General features: G+C 48.0%; 1 protein-coding gene across 4 annotated transcripts in view; it reads left to right on the top strand.

Moving 5' to 3' along the window:
• LOC135919557 (zinc finger protein basonuclin-2-like) overlaps positions 1-26820 on the top strand; it is a 342921-nt gene that overhangs the window by 270826 nt on the left and 45275 nt on the right. Inside the window, exon 1 of one of the 4 annotated variants that reach the window (XM_065453478.2) lies at positions 17117-17774. The exons of the other annotated variants lie outside the window; for them this stretch is intronic. Within the exon in view, the coding sequence (XP_065309550.1) occupies positions 17630-17774 (145 nt within the window). The 5' untranslated portion in view covers positions 17117-17629. Of the gene's footprint in view, positions 1-17116; positions 17775-26820 lie in introns of those variants that run through there. 4 annotated transcript variants of the gene reach the window in all.

The raw sequence follows: 26820 nt of genomic DNA, 5'->3' as shown, positions 1-26820 counted from the left end.
GTTCCGCAGAGGTGGCGCTGGCCGAGCGCGCTGCGGCGATGATTGCGTCGTGTGCGAGCGCGAGGAGCGCCGCGGGCAGAATCGTGACAGTGCGCCGATGGCCGCCATTCTTTGCCTGCGGCCACGCCGGACAAGGCTGCTCTCTCTCGCGGCGCCACGTCTCGCTGTCGGCGCCGCTCAGGCCAGCCCGTGTAGCGGGCCGTTGTGGCACCTGGGCGCTTCTGTCGAGCTCGCACCGAGTGTCGTCGGCCGAGCTTGACGGGCAAAGGAGACCTTGCTCCAGGCAGGTCTGACCTTCCAAACTGCCTCCGCTGCTGTCGGTCTCCTCCGGTCACTGTTGGGACGTGTACTGACCGTGAGAACGACCAGCTGCGTCATTTACACTACATGTTCTATGACGCGAGGCACAGAAGCGTTTTATTTGAGCTCCATTTAGTCTGGCTCGCGTTGGAAGTTCAGTAACCAAAACGCCACCATTGACAACTTGCGGAGGACTTCCACGTGAGCGTCTCCGAGGCCCTCGGTGCAAGGGACAAATATGTCTAGCGATCTTTTTCTTTTCCTTTCCCTTTTTTTGCGATTTATAGATTGTTATACTATTGAGGGAGATTTGACCGGGATAACGTAATGATTATATTCCAATGCTATTCCTTTTCGCGCTTCGTCAGTTGTCCGAGTGGTGCCCCGCCCACTTTATAGCCGAGATCGGCAGGCCGTGAGCGGTGGGTGATAAAAAAGGATTAAAATTGAGTGAACGGGTTGCATCTTTACATTGTATCGGCCTTGTATTCTACCGGAATTGATGATGATGATGATGTCCTTGATGAGTTTGGCGCTTACCCACTCGCGGGGATTGGCCAAGAGTCGGACAGACTTTGCTTGTGTGTTCAGAAAAGGAGGTAAAAATCACCGGAATTTATCATGCACTCATAAGAGTTAGTCAGACTATACTCGTCGTCGTCGCCACCTCCTCCACCATCATCATCATCACGTAATTTGTACATACGCGCCCGCCAATTACGGTCGCTCATTCCCGTGACGTCAGGGTGGAGGCGAATTTCTTGCAATATCGGCATCTCTCAGGAAATAAGTCGAACGCCCCTGCAACGAAATTACCTGTATAACGAATGATTTCGTATGTCCCGGCCAAATTGCTATCTTTCATGTGTGTTGTGAACGTCTCCGCAGCGAAGGCAACTACAACGAATTTGCCGGTACGACGAAAGAATTTACGCTTCCATACGGCTGATTTGTTGCTTCGCATTGCAACGAACGCTCGTATAGGGGCCGGCGCCACCATGCACTGAACTCCGTGCTGTATATGGCAGACCCCCATCCCCGAAGCAAAAGGAAAAGTACAATGGGCCGAACGACCGAAAGCTTTGAGACGGGGTACGTGTGTGTGTAAGGGTGTAATTATTTACAACAAAGTGACCTGTATAACGAAAGATTCTGGAGGTTGCATGCGCTTTGTTTTAAAGGCACTTGATTCTATAGTGTTCTGGAGTGCGCAGGCAGAGAGTACCGGTGCAGTGTGGTTTTATGGGTGGAGCTTGTACGCAATTCGAGGGCTGTCGTCGAGTAAATTAACAACGCCTGAGCTCGCAGTTCACGTGTTATCGTTGGTTCGTAGCAGGTGACGGCTGTTACTACAGCTCGAAAACACGCTGGTAAGATGGAGTGATAGTGACACGGTGAATACTGCGCTTGGTCTCTGGAAATATGGAAGGGAAGGCTGTCGATTGTTGTTGCAAACTGTTGCTCAGTCAATAACCAATTATTAAAAGGTGTTCAGCGTTTCAAAACAGCACTGTGAGGGGCGCCGTAGAGGAGGATCGGTGTAGCTGATAGGTGCTGCAAACTGCAGATGTTGCAAGCAGTACGCTTCAGGCTACGCCATTTCACTTATCAGGCTAATTTCGTCCACCTGAGTTTCTTCAACGTTTGTGGAATTTCTTGCAATTGGCTCTCATGTGAATTAAACAACTGCAGGTGGGATTCGATGCCATGGCTTCCAGCTCAGTGCTCACAAGCACTACTTCACAACCACTAGATAGGTACGAAAGAAAGGCGAAACTCAAAGAGGTTAACCAGAACAAAGAAATCTGGTTTGCTATACTCTGCACTTAAGTATGGATGAGGGTTAAGTGGAAATATAAGGAGAAAGCAGGGGGCGAGTGCAGACGCACGATCCCAACCGGTCACGATCACCGCGCACTCTCACAGTACAGAATCACGAGCAATGAAGCACAATTAAGAACAATTAGGGCTAAAGCCGCTTGGATAAGTTAGTGCCTTCGTTGCCCTTTGCTGCGATGTCTTACGAGGTCGGATTTCCAATAATCTGGTTTGTTCTGACAGTGGTTAGTAATCAAGGCTAGCGCACCTGGGAGCGACCTTCTCTACGTACTGCAGCGAGTACCGTCACACAGTACGTGTTAAAGGGTCTCCTCGCGACCGCAGACATCAGCCGCAGCTGCTAAGCCTCCGGGGTGATTACTATGTCCGAACGGCCGCGTGCAACCCAGCTTCTGATTTTTACTATTCGGTCGGAGGCAAGTAAAGAAAGCAAGGCATGTTGTCAGTGTCTGAAGCGTCTTGCGTGTCCACGTGAAACGAGACATGGTGTAGCGTCCGAAGCTGCGATGTATGTTCATCGTGACTGGGGAACGTGGAGTTCATAACTATTATAGGCAACACACCGTCAGATTAGCTGACATCGTAGCAAAGGTTGAAGAGAGAAGTCTCGCACGGCTTGGACATGTAATGAAAAGAGAAGAGAGCTGTGTCGGAAACAAGGTAATGACAATTATGAAGATTGACTCTGGTGCCAAAAGCAGATAAGGCCGGTCTAAGAGGAGCTAATAAGACACAGGAGAAAATGACATCAATCTCAGGCAACCGAGAAAGAACAGGTGACTGATAGGGCGAAGTGGGAGAGACCAATATGTAACTTCACAGAGAAATGGGATATGGTTATAGAAGACGTGCCTGTACGAGTTCAGTATGCACTGTTTTTCTATAGTTGTGGTTCACGCCGCACTGCTCACATATAACACAAGCTTATAAAGCTGCTTCTGTGATCCATTGATGGCACGTGTGTCCTTTCAGTACAACAATCATTTCGCATGCAGCAGGATATCGTACGCGTTGCGCAATCGCGACCGTAAGTCTGAGCAAGGTCGCAGGAACGACACACGATAAATATCGAAACTAAGAAATACGATAATGACTGGAATGATAATGCCCGGAAGGGAGTGAAAATTTTCACGCGACGACGGCTCATATCCGCGACACGAGTAACCAGTAGGCTGCTGCATTGCTTGAATCACAGTACGCCTTGCTTCTGAGATGAGCCTGCTAGAATGCTGTCGTGTACGATCACAGCACAACGTGTCTCATGTGGACCACGGGATTCGAAAGATTTCTACATGTGCAACGGTTCGACAACAAGCGTGTTTTCTCTTTCCAAAGAGGTAAACCTTCTAGAAGTGGAAATAATGACACCCGTTCATTGCACCACGACATTTATTCGAGGCAATCAAAGCTCGAGACCTTGAGACTCTGCAGTTCCCCAGGTCGCCTACGTACTACGTGCCTTCTGTTTCATTCGCCGTAGCAACGCAAAAAGAAACGGAAAAGCCAACAAAATAATGGTCATCGCGCGCGACGTTTTTTCGCGTTGACGTCACCGTAATTTCGCGCGAGAGCATTCGCCTCGTAGTCGCGCAAATAGGTTTTTGTGTCCCGGACCGGCGGGTGGCGAGAGGCAACAAATAAATCCAAAGAAGAGCGCGAGGCAGATGAGTCCTTAGGCACTCTTTTTTTTCGCCGAATCTCGAGGCGGCAGCGGCTCGCGAGAACCGCAAGGAGTTGTCGAACAAACGAGCGGCCGCCGCTCGGACCGGCGGCGGGAGAGGGACTCCGCAGCGGCGCCCCAAGTCCACTACACTGCCACACGTTCGGCTCGCACATTGCCATTTTCTTTCCACAGCATCGCGCTGTCCGAGAGCAGTCCGCGGGACGACGAGAAAAGAAGAGAGCGGGCGTCACGACACGCGGCCGAAGATGGAAAGATAGCGGCGGCGAGCCGCTGGCTCTCTGCGGCCGAACGATAAAGAAAACAAGAAACGCGCTCACCTAAAGACGACGACGAGGAGGAGAGAAGAACGAGAGGGAAAGAAGAAAGCCGTGGCGCGCGCGTCGGCCGCGGGAGACGAGCGTGAAAGGCGCTGGCGGCGCGAGCGGGGGCCGCGCGGCACAGCGCGAGGAGCCGGACATGCGGCGAGCATGCATCACTGTCAAATGTCCCACCTGGCCGCTCCACGGGACCAAATTACAGGGTTGCTCTGAAACGATTAACTCTCACGCAGAGGGAGAGCGAGCGGGTCCCTTCTTCCAGGAGGAGCGCGGCGGGACCGCGACGACGACGAGCGGGCCCCGAGCTGCCGCGGAGGAAAGGCACGCACACAACGCAGCGCGCGACGCTTCTCTCTGTCGGCCGGCCGTGGCGAGGCACGCAAGCGACGACCGCGGAAGATAGGCCGCGACGCCCCGATTTCCCCGCTCGCAAATCCTTTGGCGGCACCGGGACGCCCGCCGACGTCGACGACGCTGCGATCAGAGAGAGAGAGAGAGAGAGAGCGTCCAAGCAACCCTTCGGTGTGCGTTTACCGCTGGCTGGATGCCCGACCTTAGGAATGCGACGTCGCCGGCACAGATCTTCGCAGTGAGATCAAAAGTGGTGCGCTTCAGGCATACGCGCTCGATGCCTTTACTTATCCGGCCCCTTGCCTCTCCAGGAGTGGAGATTGGGTGGTAAGAACAGGGCCGCTGCGGGGACATTACCGCGTGAGTTATGCCTTAAGTTATGCCTGCCCAGCTGTGCCTGCCGGAGTTTACTGCTGTCGAAGCATGCGAGCCCGCTCCCTCTGAACGACCTGCGGGCGCGGTGTCTGTACACATCCGTTACATAAAATTTTCCGGCCGGTGAATGCGCACTTTATCTTCTGCTCTTCCCCTGTTTCGCTCGTTCGTTCATAAAGCCGTTTACTCCATCCGTGTTGCTTCATTTCAGATCATTCTCTCTTGGGGAAGGGAGTTGCGAGGAGACCGCGAAGAGGCAGGCGCTATATTGATGATGCCCTGCTTCTCATAGCATGCCCAACTGCGGCCACTTCCTCCTTCGAATGTGCGGATGTTTTTCTTTCTCACCCTTTTGTTTGTTTCTCTTCTTAACCTTCTGACTTCTTTTAATTTTCGTCTTGATTTTTTTTTTCGCTGCATCGTGGGATCGCGAGAAGAAGCTGCGGGTCCTGAGCGGTTTGCTGCAAGCGCAGAAAGAAGCTCATGCGTCAGCTTTCGACAAATCCGCTCTGGCTCACCAGGATTGGCTGTCATTAGCGGCTTGTCCCGGACGTGCTTTTCTTAACAAGCTGGAAGAAACTAACGAACAAACGTCGATGTCCGGCGCACGTTGGGCGTTCTCGACTCCAACTCCACGTTCTGCGTCGCCCACTACCCGCGACTGGGTCTCCTCCCCAGACGAAGGTCAGCTAGCGCGCTCTCGAAAGGTCAAGCGCCGGAAGCGGCTGCTGCTGCTGTTGCTGTCGGGTGTACTGTCGGGGCGGCATCGTCATCGCCGGGGCCAATCAGCGTCATTTGGAGAAAACGCGTTTCCCGAAGCGGTTCGAAACGCCCCGGTTTCCTTCCTTATTTCTTCTTTACTCTTTTCCCATCGCTTTCTCTCACTCCCCGCCGCGGGAAAACGCGACTCTGACTGCCCTTATTATTACCACCGCGGTGTCTCTTACCGGTCTTTCGAAATAGCTTCGCGAGCACCGTTTTCCCTGAACAGTCAAGACAGTCGTGCCCGTAGCATTTTTTTTCTCTCTCTCTTTCTCCTGCGGGTCCTCGAGGGAGCGCGTGCTCTACCTACTGCACGCACACACGCACAACCGGTGCCGTGTCCGCACGGCTTTTCGATCGGCGTTCCCAGAACGAGCGGCGGAGGCCGTTCTCTTCGTTTTTTTTACAGGGCGCACCTCGGGCCGCGCGAGCGGAGGAAAAGGCGGCGCGCGAAAGCTACGCGACGTCGTCGTCGGGGAGCTTCTTCGAAAAGCTATTAAAAACGCGCTCGGTCTTCTCCCCCCCCCCTTCCCAAAACGCGCGCGCGCACACACACGCATGCATCGGCGTTCGGGCACGCCAGTCGCCTTCGAAGCTGGGCCGGTCGGTCGGCGAGCTTTTGTCTCAGCCACGGGCGCTCGCTTGTTTCACGCGGCCGCGTGACTGGCGAGCATTTCGGCTGTGCAGCTCTCGGCTCCTTCTCCGCTTGTCCCGCTTGTTCCGGCTGCGGGGGTCACGGGTGTCGGAGCGCCGCGGTCCCCTTCTTCTTCTTCTTCTTCTTCTTTTGCTGTTCCAGCTTTGGCGGCCGCCGGACACTTCTGTCGGACGGGACGGGCCGCTGAGGTGCTGTTCTTTCTCTGTGGACGCGATCGGGTCGTCCCGCAACGGCAATTATACGCCATAGCTCATGCGGGGACCGCCGAAGAGTGGAGAGAGAGCGGGTGTGTGTGCGCGCGCGCGAGTTCGAACAAAGCACAATTTACGGATTCGAGCGAAACGGTGGGTCTGGTTCGTGGAGCGCTTTGCTTTCTTTTCTCGCTCCTTTTGTTTTTGTTGCGTTTCTTCAGGAAAAAAGAACGGAAACGAGAGAGGTGAAAGTTGGAAGTGATGCAGAAAGGAACTCGGATGCAGGGAGACATGCTTTGGCAGGACATTCCTCTGTATTCGAGAAGGCCGCGGCACGTTCATTTCGGATCTGAATTGCACTGTATAGGAGGATAAACATTGCACCGAGGGAGACCGATTACACTAATTGCACTAAATGGCCGATAACCTTTGATACTTTTCGGGAGTCCACACAGACTTCTCCTTGCACGAAGCGTCGGTTTTTCGCGTATGTGTGACCAACTAAATGAATTACATTTGTATCTAATCGACTTTGAGGCGGTTTACCTGATGCAAAAAAGGGCGGAATCTAACGGACGGATAATATTGTAATGGTATCATTTTGCAAAGATTGTTTCTGATCAGTTGTTATCTCATGGTACTGCGTGAGTCATGTACCTGTTCTTCTTTTAGACGGGAAAACAACAACAATAATAAAACCCGGGTATTCCTGGAGGGATGAGAGCTGTGTTTGTTTATTTTCATTCATGTTAACGAAAGTTTAGGGACCTTACACGTGCAGTGCAAGAATTGGAATTCAGGGAGTTAATTTCCTTTACATTATTCTCCGCTAGCTTCAACACTATAGTTAAAGAAGGAAAGTGTTCAAAGTGCGAAGTGGGTGCCCCTCGATGACTCGAGTGCACGACGACAGCGCGATGGAAGAGCCGTTGTCCGATGAGGAGGCGCTTTATTCAGACACCACATCGCTTGTCCTGGCCCAAACGCGAACCTCCGCTCTTTATCACACAAACAAAATATGACAATTTAACCCCCCCCCCCCCCCCCTTGTTGCACAGAGTCGCACACCAGCCAATCACACATGAGGGTTGGCACCATTACAATCAATAGCACCAAAGCTTTTGTGACGGATACGGCATCGGTCAGAACAATGACACGATCTACGACACGCAAGGGAATATAGGTTCACTGAAAGACACATGTCATCTCACTCTCCCCATGCGTGTGACACCGAGTCTTGGCATTGACGTCTTCCGACCCCGGAGGCCAGGCTCGAGCTCGCACGTGTAGCAATAAATTGACCGTGTCATTTCCCTTTGTCTACGCACAAGAGGGCGTGCTGAATGTCTTCGGTAAGAAGCCAGTACGCCAGCTGCGAGGGCCGTTTCCAAGAAACCACGGCTAATTACGACATGGGTGACGTGACGGAGAGCTGCCCTGCAAGCGCTAAGAAAACTCGGACGCTCCGGGCAGCTGTGGGCCGGGTCGCCTGACTTCCCCCAACAGAGGGATTGTCGCCCGATGGCGATCGCACAGAGAGAGAGAGAGAGAGAGTTATAAATGAAAGGCAAGGCACACAGAAACACCCATCGGTCGTAGCCTGATAAGTGGTCTTAAAGATGTTTGCGTTTTCTCACAGGATTCCCCAAAAGCGCGCGGATGTTAAGCGGTGGTACCCCACTTCCGTGAGTACGCCACCCCATCCCGCGACGAGGCCCATAAACAGGTGACAGTAGCGGCCGAGAATGTCAACGTGGCATTTGGGAAGCCCGGGGGCACCTCGCGGTGGAGCGTGGCTGCAGCCGCACCCTCTCCTCTTCTCCCCCCTGGGCCGTTTTCCCTGCACGCTTCCCATTCCGCTCGAAACGTCCTCCCTTATGTTCCGAGCGAGGGTCCAGGCTTTTGTACGGCCACGGGTATATGTGCCACCCGCGTCCTTCGTTTGGAAGAAGCATATACGACGGGACGATTATACGGTAATTCGCCCAAATATCAGCACGTGAAGTCGACACGCGCTTTGCAGAACTCGCATAAATCGCGACACAACTATTGCGTATATCTTGTACTGGCTCAGGGATACATACTTCTTTATTTGTTTCACAATACTGCAGGCCGGAAGGCCCAAGCAGGAGTGGATGATTATTTCCGTCTTTATTTCCCCTTTCCCTTCCCCTAGTGCAGGGTAGCAAACCGGACGTTTTAAGTCTGGTTAACCTCCCTGCCTTCCTTTCATTTGCATCTCTCTCTCGGATGATTATAATTAGAACCAGGGTCAAAGGGGTCCCCACTGTCGTCCTATCATGTACTTTCCTCCACCTTGCGTGCTTCCGCAGAACTGATTTAGCACATTAAAACTAGAGTACGCGTGCCAGAAAAGACGCAAAATAGTAGGACTACGTTCCTTCACCAATCCACAGAATAAACATGGAAGAAATAGGGTATTAGACCGACGGAAATGCGCCAGAAATAGCAGTAATGCTGGTAAACAACGCATAATAAAGATGACATACTTCTGGTATGCGCAGGGAAAATAAATAAAATGTTACAACTTGTCACGCTTTCGCAGCCCGTGCGAACGGCGACAATGTGAACAGACTCGTGACAGTTGATGTGGCCGTATGGCTCATGTATGTTTGAACTACATGCAAAATCCGTTACGACACCACGACATCAGTTAACCAAGGAACGAAGCCGCTATGCAGTTTGTTTTCCGCTTCAATAAATCTTGAATCATAATAAGCATAATCATAGTTTCTATTTCGAGAACTCATAGCGTTCTTTTTTTCTTTTTTAGGGTATGTGAAGAAGTTGACTGAACTGCCGCAGCACGTCCGCGTGTAGCTAGAGTTGCCTAACAGAAGAGATGAGGTTATATTTATACTCCGCATCGCGAACGATTTCGCAAATCTAGCGATGTGGGTTTAAATTGCGGCATCGTTGAAATATTGCACTCAATAAGCCTTTTTCACGCATAATCATCTAAAATATATTTACACTTGCATAATATAAAGAAACCTTTGCTTGCTCAAGCTTTGCCATTACAAGCTGGACTTCGCAATTGATGCTCTTGCTGAGTGCTCCAATCACGAACGTTTGATGATCTGAAGTTGTAGCACTCGTGTGATGCAAGCGCCTCTAGTGTATGGCGCATTGAGTCGAACCGATAGTGCAGGCGAGCCGCCACGCGTTACTGCGAGTATATGCTTATCGTTCGTAGCAAAACGCTTCTCGCAATTTTGTGACGTCGGGAGTAATAACCAAAGTATATCTTGCAAAGAAAATGTCCAAGTGGAACAAAAGGAGAAGAAAACTTCAGCGTCCCGTCAGAACCATTTCGTTAACAGCGCCATATGTTACAGGGACGAATCACGTTGTGGTCCACAGTGAGGGACTCATACTGCTCGGTCCCCAATAAAGCTCGAAGAGAAACGTTATCAGATAGAAAACTGCGCAGCCAGTTTAGAGCTTTATTGGTGAGTATACGAAGGATATAGCTCTTAGCAGCGTAATTTCATGTGTAAGTTGACCATCGATATAAGGAACATAGGTATAACGAATTATCGAATATAACAAAGTAAATCCAATATGTTTCTCGTCAATATCAGTGCGTAATAAATGTGCATATGCTAATAACAAAAGTCTGATACAACGAAGGTATTTTGGTATGGGATACGACTTCGTTATAACGAGGTTCTGAGGCACCCCCTTTCTTTCTTTTTTTTCCCTCTCTCTCTCCTAATAACTGGTGAAAAACGATCGGCGGGTAGAACGAGATGTGCAGAGTCGACGTGAAAAGTGTGTGCGACATAGGCTGTGAGAAAGAAGGCTGAATATCTTTTTAAACCTGTATGTGCAGCCTGAATTTCACATTTGCTAGGTGTGTTCGTGTACGCGATCTACATACAGCGTTGTGCTGTTTTAGTGGCTGCATGCTAAAACTGGGCTGAAATTCAGCCTCTTCGTGGAACATGCACCTCGCATATGCTTGACGCCTATACAATAACACTGACGGCAAGCTTGTGCAAACAGAAAAACGTAACCGCTTTGCAAATCCAAATAATTTTCATCATTCAGAGCACCTTATAGCTCATATATCGATGTGCAGTAGACGAAAAGCAAATGGTTCCCGTGATTCCACCTGATTCTGCAGCTAGACCTAAGTACACGTTAACTATACCTAATCAAACCCTACTTGTTCGTTGGCGTCCGCAGCTGCTCTAAGAAACATAACGGCTGTCCTGAGAGAGATAGAGAAAGAGGGGGGTAACGCAGACTAAATGATTAGATTAGATTAGATTAGATTAGATTAGATTATGGGGTTTTACGTGCCAAAACCACTTTCTGGTTATGAGGCACGCCGTAGTAGAGGACTCCGGAAATTTCGACCACCTGGGGTTCTTTAACGTGCACCTAAATCTAAGCACACGGGTGTTTTCGCATTTCGCCTCCATCTAAATGTGGCCGCCGTGGCCGGGATTCGATCCCGCGACCTCGTGCTCAGCAGCCCAACACCATAGCCACTGAGACTGAATGAAGAAATAGAAAGTGTACTATAGTACAGCTATATATAGCAGTACTATAGTACTGCTATATATAGCAGCTGTTGTAGAGAAGTTATCCGCGGGGATGAAACTGCATAACAATAAGGGAAAAGATGCATCTGCAGTGGGCATCTCAGCAGTAAAAGATATGTCTTATGATAAACTTACGTGTATATGTGCGTCTAAGTTCTCACTGAAGCGATCACTCGTCAACGAAATATGCGCTTTGCCCATTTATGCATTTGTAATGAAGCAGACGCGCCCCTGAGTATGTGCCCACCGAAAAGGAAGACGAAGGACCGTGCCGTGATACAAATAATAATGTCTGTATGACAACTCTAAATCGCTCACCTACATTCTGACAGTCGTGTTCGAAAAAGAGTTGTCTCTTACCCTTCAGTGTTTGCGCGTCAAGGTAACACTGTGTGTTGCCCACCGAGTCAAGCTTTATTTGCATCGAAGCAAATGAGAATGAAGAACGAGCAATGGCAGCAAGAAGTGCGCGATCTTAAACCAACTAATTTATTGTGAAGGCAGTGGTCGTTAAGCGTATAAGTCTGCTTCGTCAAATATAATTATATGAGCGATCACTTTGCAAGCGAGTTCGCCCTCTTGCACACAGTCACCGAGCATCCAGTTTGGCTGAATAATTAGTTGCTTAATTGATGTTGAACTTGTTCATATGAAGTGTCGTTCGTCTCACATCGCGAAGTCGAGCAATCAAACTTTTATATTGCTATCGAATTAAATGCAACTTTCGGAATTCTGTTTCTCTCTCTCGCTCTTTTTTTTTCATACTTCACCATGCAGATCCTGCAGGTATGTGCGCTAACAGGAAGAATAATACTACAAAACGAGCAAACAAATTATATGATATTCGCTGAAAACAGCAGCAGCATCTTTGCGCACAAGATTATTGGTTCCATCCTGTATGGTCTTCGGGGGAAAATTGGATTTAAGTGCGCCTGTACATGACAGGCGCACTTAAATACAATTTAAAAATTAAGGCGACATGACAGTTTGGAGTCGACATGACAGTTTGGAGTTGGTTAATAGCAAAACTAACGACAAAAATTTTTCCTGTGCGTAGCCAGTTGCGTGTAGCCAGTGCCATTAGTTTTCCACAGTTAGGACAGAAAATCTAAAAATGAATGAACATATAGCCGCTTCCCTATCAATTCATTCAAGTTTAGTGCTTGTTAGTGCATTTCAACCTGCCCAAGTCGTATTATAGTTCGCGTTTAACCAAATGATCAGTGTACGATATAAGTTTAGCCCTCGGCATACGTCTCAAATTTTGTATCTCAGGAAACGTATATATATAGTATATGAAAAGTGGATGCACTGAGTTGATCAATAATGAACGTTGAACTTCCCTGAGGTGTTATAACTGATTATTACTCCTAAATATTATTATTTACTATACCTCTTGGGATGGCGTAGATTCAGGCTGGTATGTGTGAGTAAGGCGCAATTATTTATCGGCTTGACTTGAAGCTGAGTGGTTAAATTCGTAATTTACGACCCCTATGTCACGTCACTGAAAAGCTGCTGAATAAAAAAAAATGGCTAAGCTTGTATAAACACTTCCTTAAGAGCGAGTTCACGAACAAAATATTGTCTGAATGCGCATACGATTATAGATCCTTTACATAATGCCTCGCTCCGGTCATTGGCCTAGCAAATACAAACCTTGTGGTAACATTTCTGGCAACCAATTTATGTTGCGCAAATCCTCACTATGCTCGCAGCACGATTAGCCTATAGCAGATGGTGTGCCGACATTACGAATATTTTGGATGGCAAGTGTGAAGTTCGACGGCCGATATTATTTTTCGCTTGACATACAGTGAGCTTGCCGATGTTCAGAATGCAGACTATCATGCGTATGTATGTAGCATTTCGAGAAGGAAGCTATAGGAGTTTGAAAAACAAAAAAAGCATTTTTGGAACTTGATTGATAACAATTACCTGCAACATTCCAAGGCAGATATACGTCTTGTCATTAATTCTGTCTGCTTAAGCTAAAGGGGAGAAAAAGGAAACGGGGATTTCGGTACAGTCTTGACGCATACAAGTTATGATTTAACTGATCTCGGCAGGATAAATGATCAGCTTATAAATTGCGACAAATTTTCTCCGATGATGGGATTTTTGCTACAACTTTAGCTGGTCAGAAGGCTGCTAATAAAATATGCAGAAGAAAGACTTTATAGCTGTTGTCGAAATATTATATACGAATATCCGTCTCTGGCAGACTGGTTGATCGCTATACAGCGAACTGTTTTCGGCACTCATTTTATTCGCAGAAACGTGCCAGGTCACGTTGATGACAGTCAAACACACTATAAAGCGCTCGATTCTGCACTAAAATGTACTTGCATTATTACATGCAAAAGCATTTGCCGCAGCGAGGGAGTAACAGTCAATAACCTCTAATTATGCTTGATCATTATGAACCAACTCACCCTAACAACAAGTTTTATTGTTTTTGATTGAGTTGTCCAGTGACAAAAGGTAAAGAAAGCATCGCGCAGGCGTCACATGACGACTTTGTCCCTCCTTTGTCGTCCGTCACTCGATGAAATTCCTTACTGCAATGGTTTATTTAGTATTATTTGCTTTTTACTGAGTGTGAGTTTATTCTCTGATCAAACAGTGCACGAATTAAAGCTATCCACGCTTTTGGACATGACATCCATTGGCGGCGGCTCGATGAAACCGATCAGTGTTGTTGAAACTTATATTGTGCAGCGTGAATTGAGATATGACATAGCATATACTAGAAACACAAACGACTTACATGGACGCTATATATGTACGTGAGCGTGGTGTGTCAACACTGTGACATCTACCAGCCTCTCCCCCCCCCCCTCCCCCCGCCACTCCTAAGAAAAAAAAAGTATTTCCTATATATGACCTGTCTACTCGCGGTGCACAAACTCGTTGGCCATTGCGCCACTAAATATCACACATTCATTCAAACTCAGTTTCAAGAAGAATGCACCAGCTAGGGCATGCACATCTTCTTTTCGATCAATATTTTTCTGGGGAACGTGAACCATGCCACTGCATGTCAGGAAACACGATAGTTCTTTCATTTAATGACACAACGTTTCGAGTTCCTCTATATGACATGGAGAACTGCATGGTAACGGGTTTTGCAGTTCCTGTCGATAGGACAAAGCGGATGGGACAAAATGACAATGGAAAAGCGATACTGTGACAAAATCTATGGGCAAAGCTGTGGTACGCCATTAGTTTCCTTGTGACGTCAGCAGTCGGTGCGTTTTTCTCCATGATGATTGACAACGCATGCTTATACAGGCGAAGCGATCGAGTGCTTAATATGATGGAAAGATGTCACCGAAAGCGCCTGGCTATAATGCCAAGGCGGGACTGCCAAGAAGTGTCGCACGATCATCGGCTGTATGGTTGAGATATTTGTCACCACCATATCGTGACTTGTGAGCGGGATGAGGAAGAGCCAATGCCTGCGAGCGATGACAACGATCTATAGCGTCGTGTGCCATAGGCGTAATCACTCGGGAAGTGTAAATATGCCTGCCCCAAGGAATCTTCGTGTTCAGGGATTGAACTGAAGATGCCTTAGTGCATGTGGATCTCAAGGCAACACTGGTGTCGGATGCGAGGTGTGGGATGCCAGGTTGGAGTCATTTCACAAATGCTCTCGAAAGTAAAATTGGAACTATGGCGCAAGAGCGAAGTCGAAGCTAATGTCTAACTTCGGCCTTGCGCGAGAAGTCAAAGATAGCCTAAAGAAGTGACGTCACCCCGAGGAGCTTTTACAGAAGTAGCTACTTACCATAGTTTCTTTTTCCGCAAACGTCGCTGCTGGAGTGCCCGCATCTTCCCTCGCCACAACTGAAGGCGAACCCCATGGGAACAGAAATGGTCCACTAACGCGGTCGAGGATATCTGTGTGGTCGGTGATGGTCACCACGATACTGAACCGTTACTGGTAGATCAAAGGACGTCTTGATCGTAATATCGTATATATATACATACAAAATATCTTGCGCTTCCCAGACCACTTGCGCATGATGTTAATCTCTTTTCTACTGTTTTCCTTATACCTGACACTGTCCATTGCTAAGGTTGCTCACCTGAAGATTTGTCTATTCTTCTTATGCAAGTGTACTAATAATATGCGAATGGTTGTCTAAGTTTTCTAGATCCTGTTGGTAGCGGTGAAAAGACAAAAAATAATTTCTTTTGTATCCTCAAATTCACATTAGAAATCGAGATTCGTACCAATGAACGAATTGAAATCGGTACGGGCGAAACAAAGATCAAGCTTCCAAGCAGCCTAGTGTTGCAGGTGGATTTAATAAGCGAACTAGAGAGAGAGAAAGCAAGGGTAGGGAAGGCAGGGAGGTCAACCAGAACAGCATCCGGTTTGCTACCCTACACTGGGGGTGGGGAAAGGGGAATAGAAAGAGGAAGAAAGGGAGAGAGTCAGCTCTGAGTACATGTGGGAGGGACACCTTACACAATGGCACTATAAGCGGTCTCTTAAGCCCGTGCACTTCAAGTACCGCACTAGTGCACGAATCGCTTTTCGAGCCAGTGACGGTTGTGGCCACGGTCCGAGTATCTTTGACTCGGTGAATGGTCTCGAGTCTAGTCTGTGTAAAGTTGCCCGCAGAGAGAGGCGTTGGACATCGTAGCGAGGGCAGGTACACAATACGTGCTCGATGGACTCCTCGCACCCACAGGAGTCGCACATCGGGCCCTCGGCCATTCCCATACGGTAGGAGTATGCGTTCGTGAACGCCACTCCCAACCACAAGCGACACAACAAGGTTGCTTCGCCGCGGGAAAGGCTAGGTGGCAGTTGTAGCCGTAGCGTGGGGTCCAGTTGACGTAATCTGCAATTGAAGCCACTTGATGTCCAGAGATCCTGGGACTTCTTGCGCGCAAGTAGGCGAAGTTCTCTGGCAGCGTCCGACCTCGCCAAAGGTGTTGGACGCGTCTTTGTATCTCCGTGGGCACACCGGGCAGCCTTGTCAGCTAGGTTGTTGCCGACGATGCCACAGTGAGCAGGAATCCACTGAAATACAATGTGGTGTCCTCTTTCCAGAGCATGGTGGTGCAGTTCCCTGATTTCCGATGATTTCCGAATAAGCGAACTACATTTATATTTATCCTAGTGACGAGTTGGTATGTGCACGTAAGAGAGAGAAAGAGAGGAAAGGCATAGGGGTTAACTAGAGGCGAGTCTCCGGTTTGCTACCCTGCACTGGGGTGAGCGATGTAGGGGTTGTAAAGACGACAGACTGCAAGAGTAGAAAAAATGAAAAAAAAATAAATGGAAAAGAAATAATAATAAAAGGAAACAGGTAACAGATAAGGCGTTCCAAGGTGTACGTACAAATCCATGAAATGATATTGAAGTAGTTGTCGATTGTGAATGTCGCCAATGCAGGTTGATAGGAAAGAAGGCTAACGAATCGCATGAGATATCGAAAGCCAGCGCATAGTTTGGCGCCCTCTTCATGCGACAGACAGACACATGTGTGTCTGTCTCGTTTTTGTCCTTCGTATAAACTCTATAGCACGTCAAGCAGAACTTTCAAGTCCTACATTCGGTCCCGTAATCTTTAAACAGGAAGTACGCCCACGTATATAACCTAATGGTTACACCATTTCTCTAGGGTGACACCGCGTCTCGCTTTCTTTGTATCGCTATACCTTTCAGGTGGACCCACCGCGCGCACTGAATCATCCGCCAGCGGCATATGTTTATATTTGCTTGCCCGCAGCCGCGTCTTTCCGCCCGGAACGACGCGAAAGGGATCATCTGAACTTCGGCTGTAGTCACGCCGATCGTTGGACACCAGCGGCTAGCGACGCTCGGCCAAGCGCTGAGGCATCAGTCCGAGTGTGGAGAGAGGGGCGACAGGAAAGAAGGCACACCGGGTCGCTAACCAATCCCGGATGTTGGACCTGCCTTGTCGCGCTGCTGCCGCCGCTTCGCTCGCTGCGTGTCTGCGGCCGCGCGGCGAGGAGGAGGATGCTAGAAAAATGAGAGAGAGAGTTACGCGTGTCACCGGCGGGGAGAGGAGGAGAAAGCAAGAGAGGAGAAGAAAGAGAGGAGAAAGCCTGTCTGCGGCGGCAGCAGCCGTGTGGCCGGTATCGCGGCGACACAAACAGACGTGTCGCTGGCGCCCGCTATGTAGCCGGCTGTGCCGTCCGCTGCTGTTGCTGCTCTGCGTGCCTCACCAAAGTCTGCCTGGACACCTCCCCACCCTCGCCGATGCGCGCCTCGGAGACGACGCGCCGCAGCAGCTGGCCAGCGAAGCGACGCCTCGCCGTGACTCGGTCACCACCGCGTGCGCTGCTTCTGCTGTTGTAACTTTTCGCGGGCCGCGCGGACGTCGCGGTGTCTTCGATCGGTGCCGTCGCAGAGCGGGCTTTTCAACGGTTGTGCCTCTGTCGTCGGACACCCAACGTCGGTGTTGCCGAGAAATGTTGTGGTTTCGGAGACGGTGGTTGTGATGGACAACGGTGGCCGGTGTCGGCGCCCGGGTTGAGGAAGCGAGAGGAGAGAAAGGGAGCCCCCTTGGAGGGCTCAAGGACCGAAGGTGTCGATGCGGTCGCTGGGCTCCCCCGGGGCCCTCACCGGCGGAGTGTCTCCGCAACGCGCCGAGGACGGCTTCAGCGAAGCAGTCACCGCCGGTCGCCAGGGGCGGCCCGAACGCTGCCGCACGCCGCAGGAGTCCGCCGACGTCTCAGGTACCGGTGCCAATCGACACCACCCCGTGCTGCGTACTGCTTAGCTCAATCGCGCTGTCGCGTGCGCTTTTTGAGCCGCGCGCGCTCGTGTCGCGAGTGCGAGCGCCTTGTTGCCACCCGCGTACAGTGCTATAATTGGAGACTTGTCAGCCGCTTCCCTTCAGCCGTGGCTATGCGGTCTACAGCGTGGTGCAGTTTCGCTCTCGTAATACCGAGCTGTCACTGCCGGTTCTCTGTTCTGGAATAAGGGAGCGCGCTGTCTAGCTTGTCAGACGACTCGTTGCGGCTGCACATGTGTGTGCTTCGTCCTTTAATTAGGGGCAGAAGTGCGCTGTTCGACAGATGCGGTTACTGAGGTGGGAGGTTTAGGAGTCTTTGTAACCCCCCTTCCGTCCACCCAATAAGCGGTGGCCGGTACTCCTATCTCTGCTTTCGTAATTTTAACCATGTACACCACTCATCTGGCTCCATCGTCAACATCGCCTACTATGGTTCACTTGTTAGATTCGTTTTCTTTCGAGAGCCCGTTGCGTGCACTCAGACGATATTGAACCAGCATCCATTTATCCGCCAAGAGCACGCTCGTTTCGTTTCGGAATTTTAGTGGCCTGCTCAGCTCGCCGCGCTGAATGGGAGAGTGTAACTACTGCGACTGCGGCTTTCTGTCCGCTGGTTTTGCTGGCGTTCCACAATAGCGTTTTCCAGCCTTCCCGTCCAGTATTGAAATATTCATTCACTCGTTTCACACTCTGCTTTTGCACTCTGTGCGTTGATTGAGCGCCCCTTTCGCACGACACAATGTAATGTTATCTGTGAAAGCACTTGACTAAGCTTTCCTAAATGTACGCTACTGCTTGCACGCACTCCATTATAATACAGTCGCACGGACAGCCTTATCGACGCCGATCAGTAATTGCCTACGTTTCAACATGTACACTAGACTATGTTTTAGTGATAATTAGTTATCTTCATTTCATTGAATAATAACGTCTCAGAAACACATTCTCGCCTATTTCTCGTTGCAAAACAAATAACGAGTCTAGCTTCGTTGAAAGGCGTTTCGGTTACATTTGTGATATATGGTAATGTGTTGCCACCGTACTGTGCGTCATACAATTAAGTCGCTCCATCATCTATGAATGCGACAGATTATACGCACACCAATCGTTCGTCGCTGTAATACTCTACAGTTGAACTTCATCTTGAAGGATGGAGTCGGGATGTCTGCAACATATTACTCATGCGAAAACGCTCGTATAAACACAACAATAAGTGTTATTACGTTTGGGTAACAGCTTCCCACCATGGTGCAGTTTTAGTAGACTCGTCGTTTATTGTCACAACTGCAACTTTCTTTTTACGCGTCATGTCAACATTTCTGCCGCACTCATTGTTACGATATATGTTCTCCATAGCCGCAAAGCTTATTCGCGCGCGTCCGGACAGTTGTCAAACAGCCGCATTTACACTATGTGAACGCATTCGTAAAGTGCCCTTCCCCTCCCCCCCCCCCCCCCCCCCAGAAAAAAATTTAGCGCTTCACGCTGTGTACGTTTCTCGCCCTAGCTTCGCAGCATAAAGCGTTTCACAGAAACATTCACAACGAAACTATACACTGCAGGTATGCAGTGAAGTGCAGAAGCACACGTAATGCTAGACGTCTCGCCACAAATCTATTAATATCGGGCTGTTAATACGAATGTCGCGAAGGCAATCATTCAGTTGTAATTTACCAACCTCAGACGAAGCATGTTTTTCTTCTTCTTCTTCATCTTCTTTTTTATTATATTTCCTTGGACTCTCCTCCGCACTGTATTCTCTGACTTTTCAAAGCTCTAAATATCCTAATAAGACTTTGTGAATAGACCCAGCGGCTATATATGCACGTTCGTATTACGCACGTTTGTACGTTTTTGATCACTGTGTATAAAATAGTCTTCACCAAGCACAAAGATATAGCATGTCAAGCAATTAGCCGGCTTAACATTTCCGGCTTCTCATTAAATTGGCACTAAACAAAAAATTATTTGACGGTGTCAGCGATTTATATTTCTGGAATACAAACAAAGCCACTGTTACCACTATAGGAGCTTTAGTAATCCAGAAAAGGCTCAAAAGATAAAGACGTGTGGTGATGTCGCCTTGAAGTTCCCGCATTATAGCACCGTGACGTGATGACGTCTGTTCTGACCTAGCTAACTTTTTGTCGCTAAGGGTAGACTACATCGTATTCTATAGCAGTCAAAGAGTGACCTTAGCAAGTTTCGAAAACTATTACTTAACCCGCGACGCCCCAAATACGAAAAGATACTTTGCAATCCGCGACGTCAAACTCGCCTACCGGCGCTGGCATTTCGGCGCGAAATTCGAGCAGTAGAACTTTGACCTTCATTTTCTCTATACTACTAATCGATGTATTCCGGCGAAATTAACGAAAGTGGAGTTCTGGAGGAAAACTCCACTAAGTTGAGCTTAGTCCTTCTCGTTGTGTCCCTTTAAAGTCGTCATCCCCTTTAATATTTAATTTGCGTATATCGATATGTGTTTTGTTAAGGATCCGCGCGTGGCAGCCCTTGGGCCGGTGTAAGCTATCGGATTTGTTCGATTCAGCAAAGGTGCACGGCACCACAAACGAATAGGTGCAGATGGTGTCGCGCTTATGGTGCGCCGGGCTGCACCCTCTCACTGCAAGGCTGCACTGCGCCGATGCGGCACCTTGCCTGTAGAGCACGGGGGTGCGAGCGTGCCCTGGTGAATGGAAGGCACAGTGCACCATCAATAAGTGCTGATAAACTTTGTTGAATCGAATAAGCCTATCGGCTCTTCGAGAGGGCTCACCGGCTGCGCGCTCTCTCTCTCCGCACTACTTCTGTTAGTAGCGGGATTCTATAAGGAACGACTAAAGAGGAAACTGTTTTGAACGTTGCGTTCAAAGCATTCACGTTCGCTTTGCCATTCCAGTGTCCTTGCTGTTCACTTACCCGAAACGCTTTGAGATAGTGAGGCTCATTTCCATATGTACAGACCACTTTAGGCGCTCCCAAATCATTGGCGTGTGAAGAAAAACTGTTAGCCGAACGAATTGCGTAATATGGTTCTTTATTACACAAGAGAATAAAAGCGTATCAGTAGATTCTATAACTATGGACCGTGTAATTTTTGCACTCATATTGATACAGAAGGAAAAAAAAATGTATCCGTGAAACAGTGGCGTAGCCAGGAATTTTGTTCGGGGGGGGGGGGGCTACGCCACTAGCCCCATACATATATATATATATATATATATATATATATATATATATATGGGGCCAGTGGCGTAGCCAGAAATTGTGTTCGAGGAAGCTTTAGCTCGGGTGCTCCTATTTAAATACATGTAGAAGGGGAATTCGTTTTTCCCTGCAACCACTTCACCAGATTTGAGGAGTTTTGTTGCATTTAAAAGAAAAAGTTTAATTCTAGTGACTACTGGTTTCGAATTTTTCATTTAGGTGGTCAATTGTTTATTACAAATTGGCCAAATCAAAAATTTTCAGAAAACGAAACTATCAAGCTTAAAACTCCGTGACTCAACAATGAAAAATAATATCAGAATTCTGTGAATTGCATCTAATAGTACATCTACAGCGGACAAAATGGATATGTCACACATGAATCTCAAAAAAATTTTGTATTGTGGAAATACGGCTTGTGCAGAACCCTTGTACACAACGTAACCAGTTCACGTAAGATACAAATTGACATAGCAAACTTGTCCGCTTTGACTGTTATAATAGATGCCGTTTACAGAACCACAATGTCTGTTCTTCATGCATAGCTATTAGTTTGTAAACGTCGTGCTTCTATTTTTTCAAACTTTCGAATTTTTCAAAATATTTTAAACAAAATGCAGGCCCTAAATCGAAGTTGTGTTTCCAACAGAACTAGGATTGAACTTTCTCTCTCAAATGCAACGAATTTCAACAAAAGCGATTAGCAGGATTATCTAAGAAAAGCGTTTCTGCGTTTTACAAGTATTTGAATAGGGCGCATCGGATTGGGCCCGAGCTAAAGCTTCCTCTTAAACAATTTGTCAAGGGGTCAAATCCATGAATAATAACTGCATTGTCATTGCCAAAGATGCTGCAAACGAATTCTTGAACGCTACGCACAGTCAAAACAATCAAATATGTATTTTTTCACAAAAAAATATACTCGTATGTGCCAAAAATTTTGCCCAAAATAACTGATATCAATGCTTCCATATTTTTGTCTATTTAAGTAAAGAAAATATCACACGAACTTTAGAACTATATCAGTTCAAAACCAGGAAAGCAGTGCATGCCACTGATATGAAAAATTAAAAGGCAATGAACTGAACAAGTTGAGGACAAATATGTTAACGAAACTTTGCCATTTAAGAACCGTGCTTACATTCTTGTATATATGCAATGGCCAGTGAAAAATATCAATGACGCTGTAATTTGTATTAATGTATTACGCAGGACTAGCTGTCACCGGTCGTGTATCGTGAGTAATTGCACCGAAATCATAGTCGCAACAGAGGGCACGTATAAAAAGCAGGAATTCTGCAAGATGTACGAGGGCGAGTCAAATGAATGTGAGCCAACAACGGGGTACTTTATTTAAAAGTAGTCTTCATGAGAATTTAGACATTTGTCCCATTGACTAACGAGTCGCGTGATTCCCGTCTTATAAAACTCCTCGGGTTGCTGCTTCAAAACGTCTGTATCTGGTTCCCTTGAGCTCTTTTTTCGGTTGCCCCAAAATGTAGAAGTCGCAAGGTGACAGGTCGGAGCTGTATGGCGGATGCTGCAGCATTTCCAACTTGAACTTTGCCAGTTTTGTATTAACCACATAAGCGACGTGGGGACAGGCATTGTCGTGGAACAAGATGACTCCATTCGTCAATTTTCGACGTTGTTCGTTCTTGATTGCGACACACTGCCGTTCTGGCGTTTCACAATATCGGAAACAATTGATAGCCTCTCAAGATTTAGCAAATTCTATCAGTAATGGACCCTGACGACCGAAAAAAAAGTCAATAACACCTTTCCAGCGGAAATGATGGCCTTTGCGTTCTTTGGGCGTGGTAAATTCGAATGTTTCCGCTGTAAGCTTTGCCGTCGTGTTTCAGGCTCGTAGTAGTGGCACCAAGGTTCGTCCCCGATCACAAATGCAAACAAGAAGTCGTCATCCTCATTGTGATACCCGATCAGATGAGTCAAGGCAGCGCGAAACTTCTCCGTCTTCTCGCGATGGATCAAAATCATAGGGATCCATTGCGCACCAAAGAGCCGATAACCGAGAAGCTCATGAATTATGGCGTGAACCGAACCATGACTGATGTTCACAATGTCTGCCAGTTCATCGATGCTTATCCTCCGTTCTTGTTTCATCAGCTCATGAACCTTTAAAATTGTTTTGGGGGGTGTTTGCACGATGGTTTTGGCCCGGTCTTAAAATGTCTTTACAACGTCCTTTAAACCGTTTGCTCCAACGCTTCACAGTGGTCAATGAAATGCCGTGTTCAACGTAAACGGCAGCCATACGGCGATTAATTTCTGTTTTGGAAACACCTTTAGCTGTCAAAACTTCGCGACACCGAGCTGTTCAACTTTTGAAGTGTCCATTATGTGACGCAACCATATTCAACCCAGTGTATGAGAGCATTAAAGAACAGTTATCTTCACACCTGCGTGTCACTTTTGTAAATGAGACATGCCGTTCTCCTACGCGCATGCCTCGCAGATAATGAACCGAACCATTATTGCGCGGTTAGGGTAGGCGCACTTTCATTTGATTCACCCTCGTACATTAGAAATGCAGATACAATGGGATATACAAATGCGAAAATACGGTTTGATAAAGGACAAAAAAGTGTCACTGGAAACAAAGTTCACTGCCTGTATACACAAAACCTCGCAACAAGATATTTAAGTATACGTATAAGTACCAATGAGTCTATGTATGTAAGAAAAAGTAACTGTATGTAATGCGTCAAACAAGGCAAATAAACATGTTGCACAATCACGGAAGGTGGCGCGCTTGCTGCCCGTTTTTCTCCTTTGCGCACACAAGACTGAGCCACCATCGTCGGCTCACCCATTCCACCTCCCCGCCTACGCTTTCACTCGCACATACTGCATGCAGCGCGTTGTCACGATGTTATCACCCTTGGACTTTATACGAAACATGAGGGCGACGGCAGGAATGCGCCTGGAGTGTCCATATAATTGCTGTCGAAATAATATAATAAACGCATCCGGCAACTGAAGCGTCCCGTCGCCCATTACTTTCCGTAAAAGAAGTATCAAATTCGAACTTTCACCATGCGACAATTCGCTGCGCCGCAACAATGTATTTTTTTTCTGTGGGGTGGAGGCGCCGAAATGAAAAAAAGAACGCATAGGAAACTATGTTGGCCAGAATCGAATGCCTACATCGGGCACCTAATGGGGCTACGGAATTAATACCGAAGTAAACATGAGTCGATTGGCCCACTGAGAACCATACGCATACTGCTCAGTATCCTACACCGGCGAAACAAGACTTTCCGGAAAGGTTCCACTCAAGGAACGCGGTGCAATCCTTCGAGTCCCCACAGTGACGGCGGCGAGCGACCATTGTTTTTTTTTTTCTCGTCTGCTAGCCAGAAAGCTTCCAAAACTCTGTCAGGTGAAAATCCACTCGGCCAACCGAACGCCCTCCGAAGTGCACCGCGCGGTGGTCGGGGCCATACCAGAAAAACATTTGCGCTCTGGCCCGCTCTGGCAGCCTGCGGGTAGGGTAGCGAGAACAAAAAAAAAAAAAAAAAAAAAAAAAAAAAAAATTGAAGGGGCTCAATGTGTCCTCGGCGAATAAAAGTCAAAGTAGAAAAAATAAATAAGAACGTAGTTACTTTGACTGGCTTTAGTGTCTTCACATGGATGTTCTGGCGTAGGTTAAAAAAAATGTTCACATTTCTTTATGTGACATGACGGCACAAATGAACCACCCCAACGCATCGTCTCATTGGACCACGCTGCGTGCTTTGTCGACTCGTCTGCTAGTGTGTTGATTTGGCTTGTCTCGTTGTATGTTCCGATGTAAGACTTTAGAAAAGTCAGTGGACCTTTGGCGTCAAATGTTTAAGACAACATTAAACCCACAAAGTTCCGCAATTGAAAATTTAAAGCACAACTTTGGAAATGTCAATGCACGTTTCACATCAAGAGCTTATTAGATTTATACCCATAAAGTTTCGCAATTGATATCCATGCGCTCCATAGATTTCGTGGCCTCAGTGAGATGCCGCGGCGAGCCCGCTCACAATCAAAGCGCCCTTGAAACTTTGTGCTCGGATGGGACGGCTTGGCGTTATGTGACTGCCGGTGTATGGGCGTTGCCACGATATCGAGCCCGAGTTCGCAATCCTTACGGTTAAATGTCTTTTCGAGCGTCAAAAAGACATTCTAGACAAAATCCAGAGTGATTTCCGGCGCCGGGGGTCGCTTTGGTCGGCGGTGCATGGACAGCACGAAAAAATTTCGGGGGGGGGGGCTGAAGCCCCATAAGCCCCCCCCCCCCCCCCCCTGGCTACGCCCCTGCCGTGAAACGTATATATAGCGAGAGAACTTGCTACAGTTGAGTTCCTTTATTATTTAGTCGTTTTACTAACTTCGTTGCATACTTTCCGACGAGCACGTGCAGTCATATAAATAAATGCACGGCAAAGATCCGACACAGTTTACGCTATAGGTTGACCGATCGCTTCCGCGGATGCATTGAATGTTTTATCTAGATAAGGCTGCGAAAGTTCGCTCAACACTTATCGTTGAGATATCCACAACATTACATATTTAGTGTTTTGTTTTTGATGACTGACACGTTGTTGAGTTGAGGTGGATAGATGGTCGCACGTAAGGCGTATAATCTGAAGCATTACTTGTCTTTCGCAAGCGAACGCTCTCTGGAGTCACCCCAGATATACACAACAATTTGCAAAACAGGCATCAGATGAACGTGCTTTTTTTTCTTTTTCTAGTTCATGTGATTGTTATCTGCAATGTACCTCCGCGCCGCTATGCGCTTTTCAGGAAATCCGCCAGTTTCTGTAGTGTACGTATATACTCGATGCCAGATGCTATGGAACCGGGTTAAGCGATCCTCTACCGTGGCAGCGTTGGTTAGCGATGCGCGACAAAAGAAAGAAAGAAGTAAAAAAAGCATCGCTTCAGTTTTCAGAGGCCTGATTCACAAAGCCGTTCGTAAGTGTTATTTGGCATTGACCGGTCGTTTTTGATAATTATATATCCAGCATCAGCACTGGCTGTAATTTTCCTCGAGAGTAAGAGTAATAATTATAATTACAGAGTAAGAGCTTGTTGCGAATACGGGCCTAGAACTGTGGACATGATGACGACGACTGAGCACGCGTGACTGCATACAACATAGCAAAAGAAGCCGACTCACTGTATGCACATATATGTCGACCGCGTTAACAGTCGCCGCCAGTTCGGGCTGGTATTAACGAGAAAGCCTTCAGACTTCACGACTCATCGCATGGTGTTGAGGCCAACGTGCCAACTGCTAAGTAGCTCCTGCGAGCACGTGTCAGGCATTGCGCGGTCGCAAAACGCTATGTAGCCGGCGCCTGTGTATAAACTCTGCGGTGCATGTATAAACGGTCTCTACGCGCACTGCTACATCGCAATTAAGCACGACGTCGACTCGCCGCCATTCGTGTTTCTTTCACCGCACGAGGTTAGTTTGTATCATGAAGTGTGAAAAAGTGGCAGCACGGTGGTTTCTTGCCATGGATACTGACAGCGCCGCCTACCGAGGTGATCTGCACCGAGCGGGTCGTGGCGACGCCCCACGGTCAGCGGAGAGGGCGACATTAATTGGTCGCCGCTTGTCCGGCGCAGAATTGTTCACGTTGGTACGCAAGAGCGCTATTTAGAATACACGGGTGATTGGCTTTCGCCTTGCGATGCGTATTCGTCGAGCCGGATATCTGTAATTTCCCCGCGATTCGTGATCGAGAGTTCGTGGCTTGGAAGGACTT

This window comes from Dermacentor albipictus, chromosome 2 (genome assembly GCF_038994185.2).
Source record: "Dermacentor albipictus isolate Rhodes 1998 colony chromosome 2, USDA_Dalb.pri_finalv2, whole genome shotgun sequence".
NCBI classification, from domain to species: Eukaryota; Metazoa; Arthropoda; class Arachnida; order Ixodida; family Ixodidae; genus Dermacentor; species Dermacentor albipictus.
The sequence above is the reverse complement of the archived record's forward strand: the minus strand, read 5'-3'. Positions and strand labels throughout refer to the sequence as shown.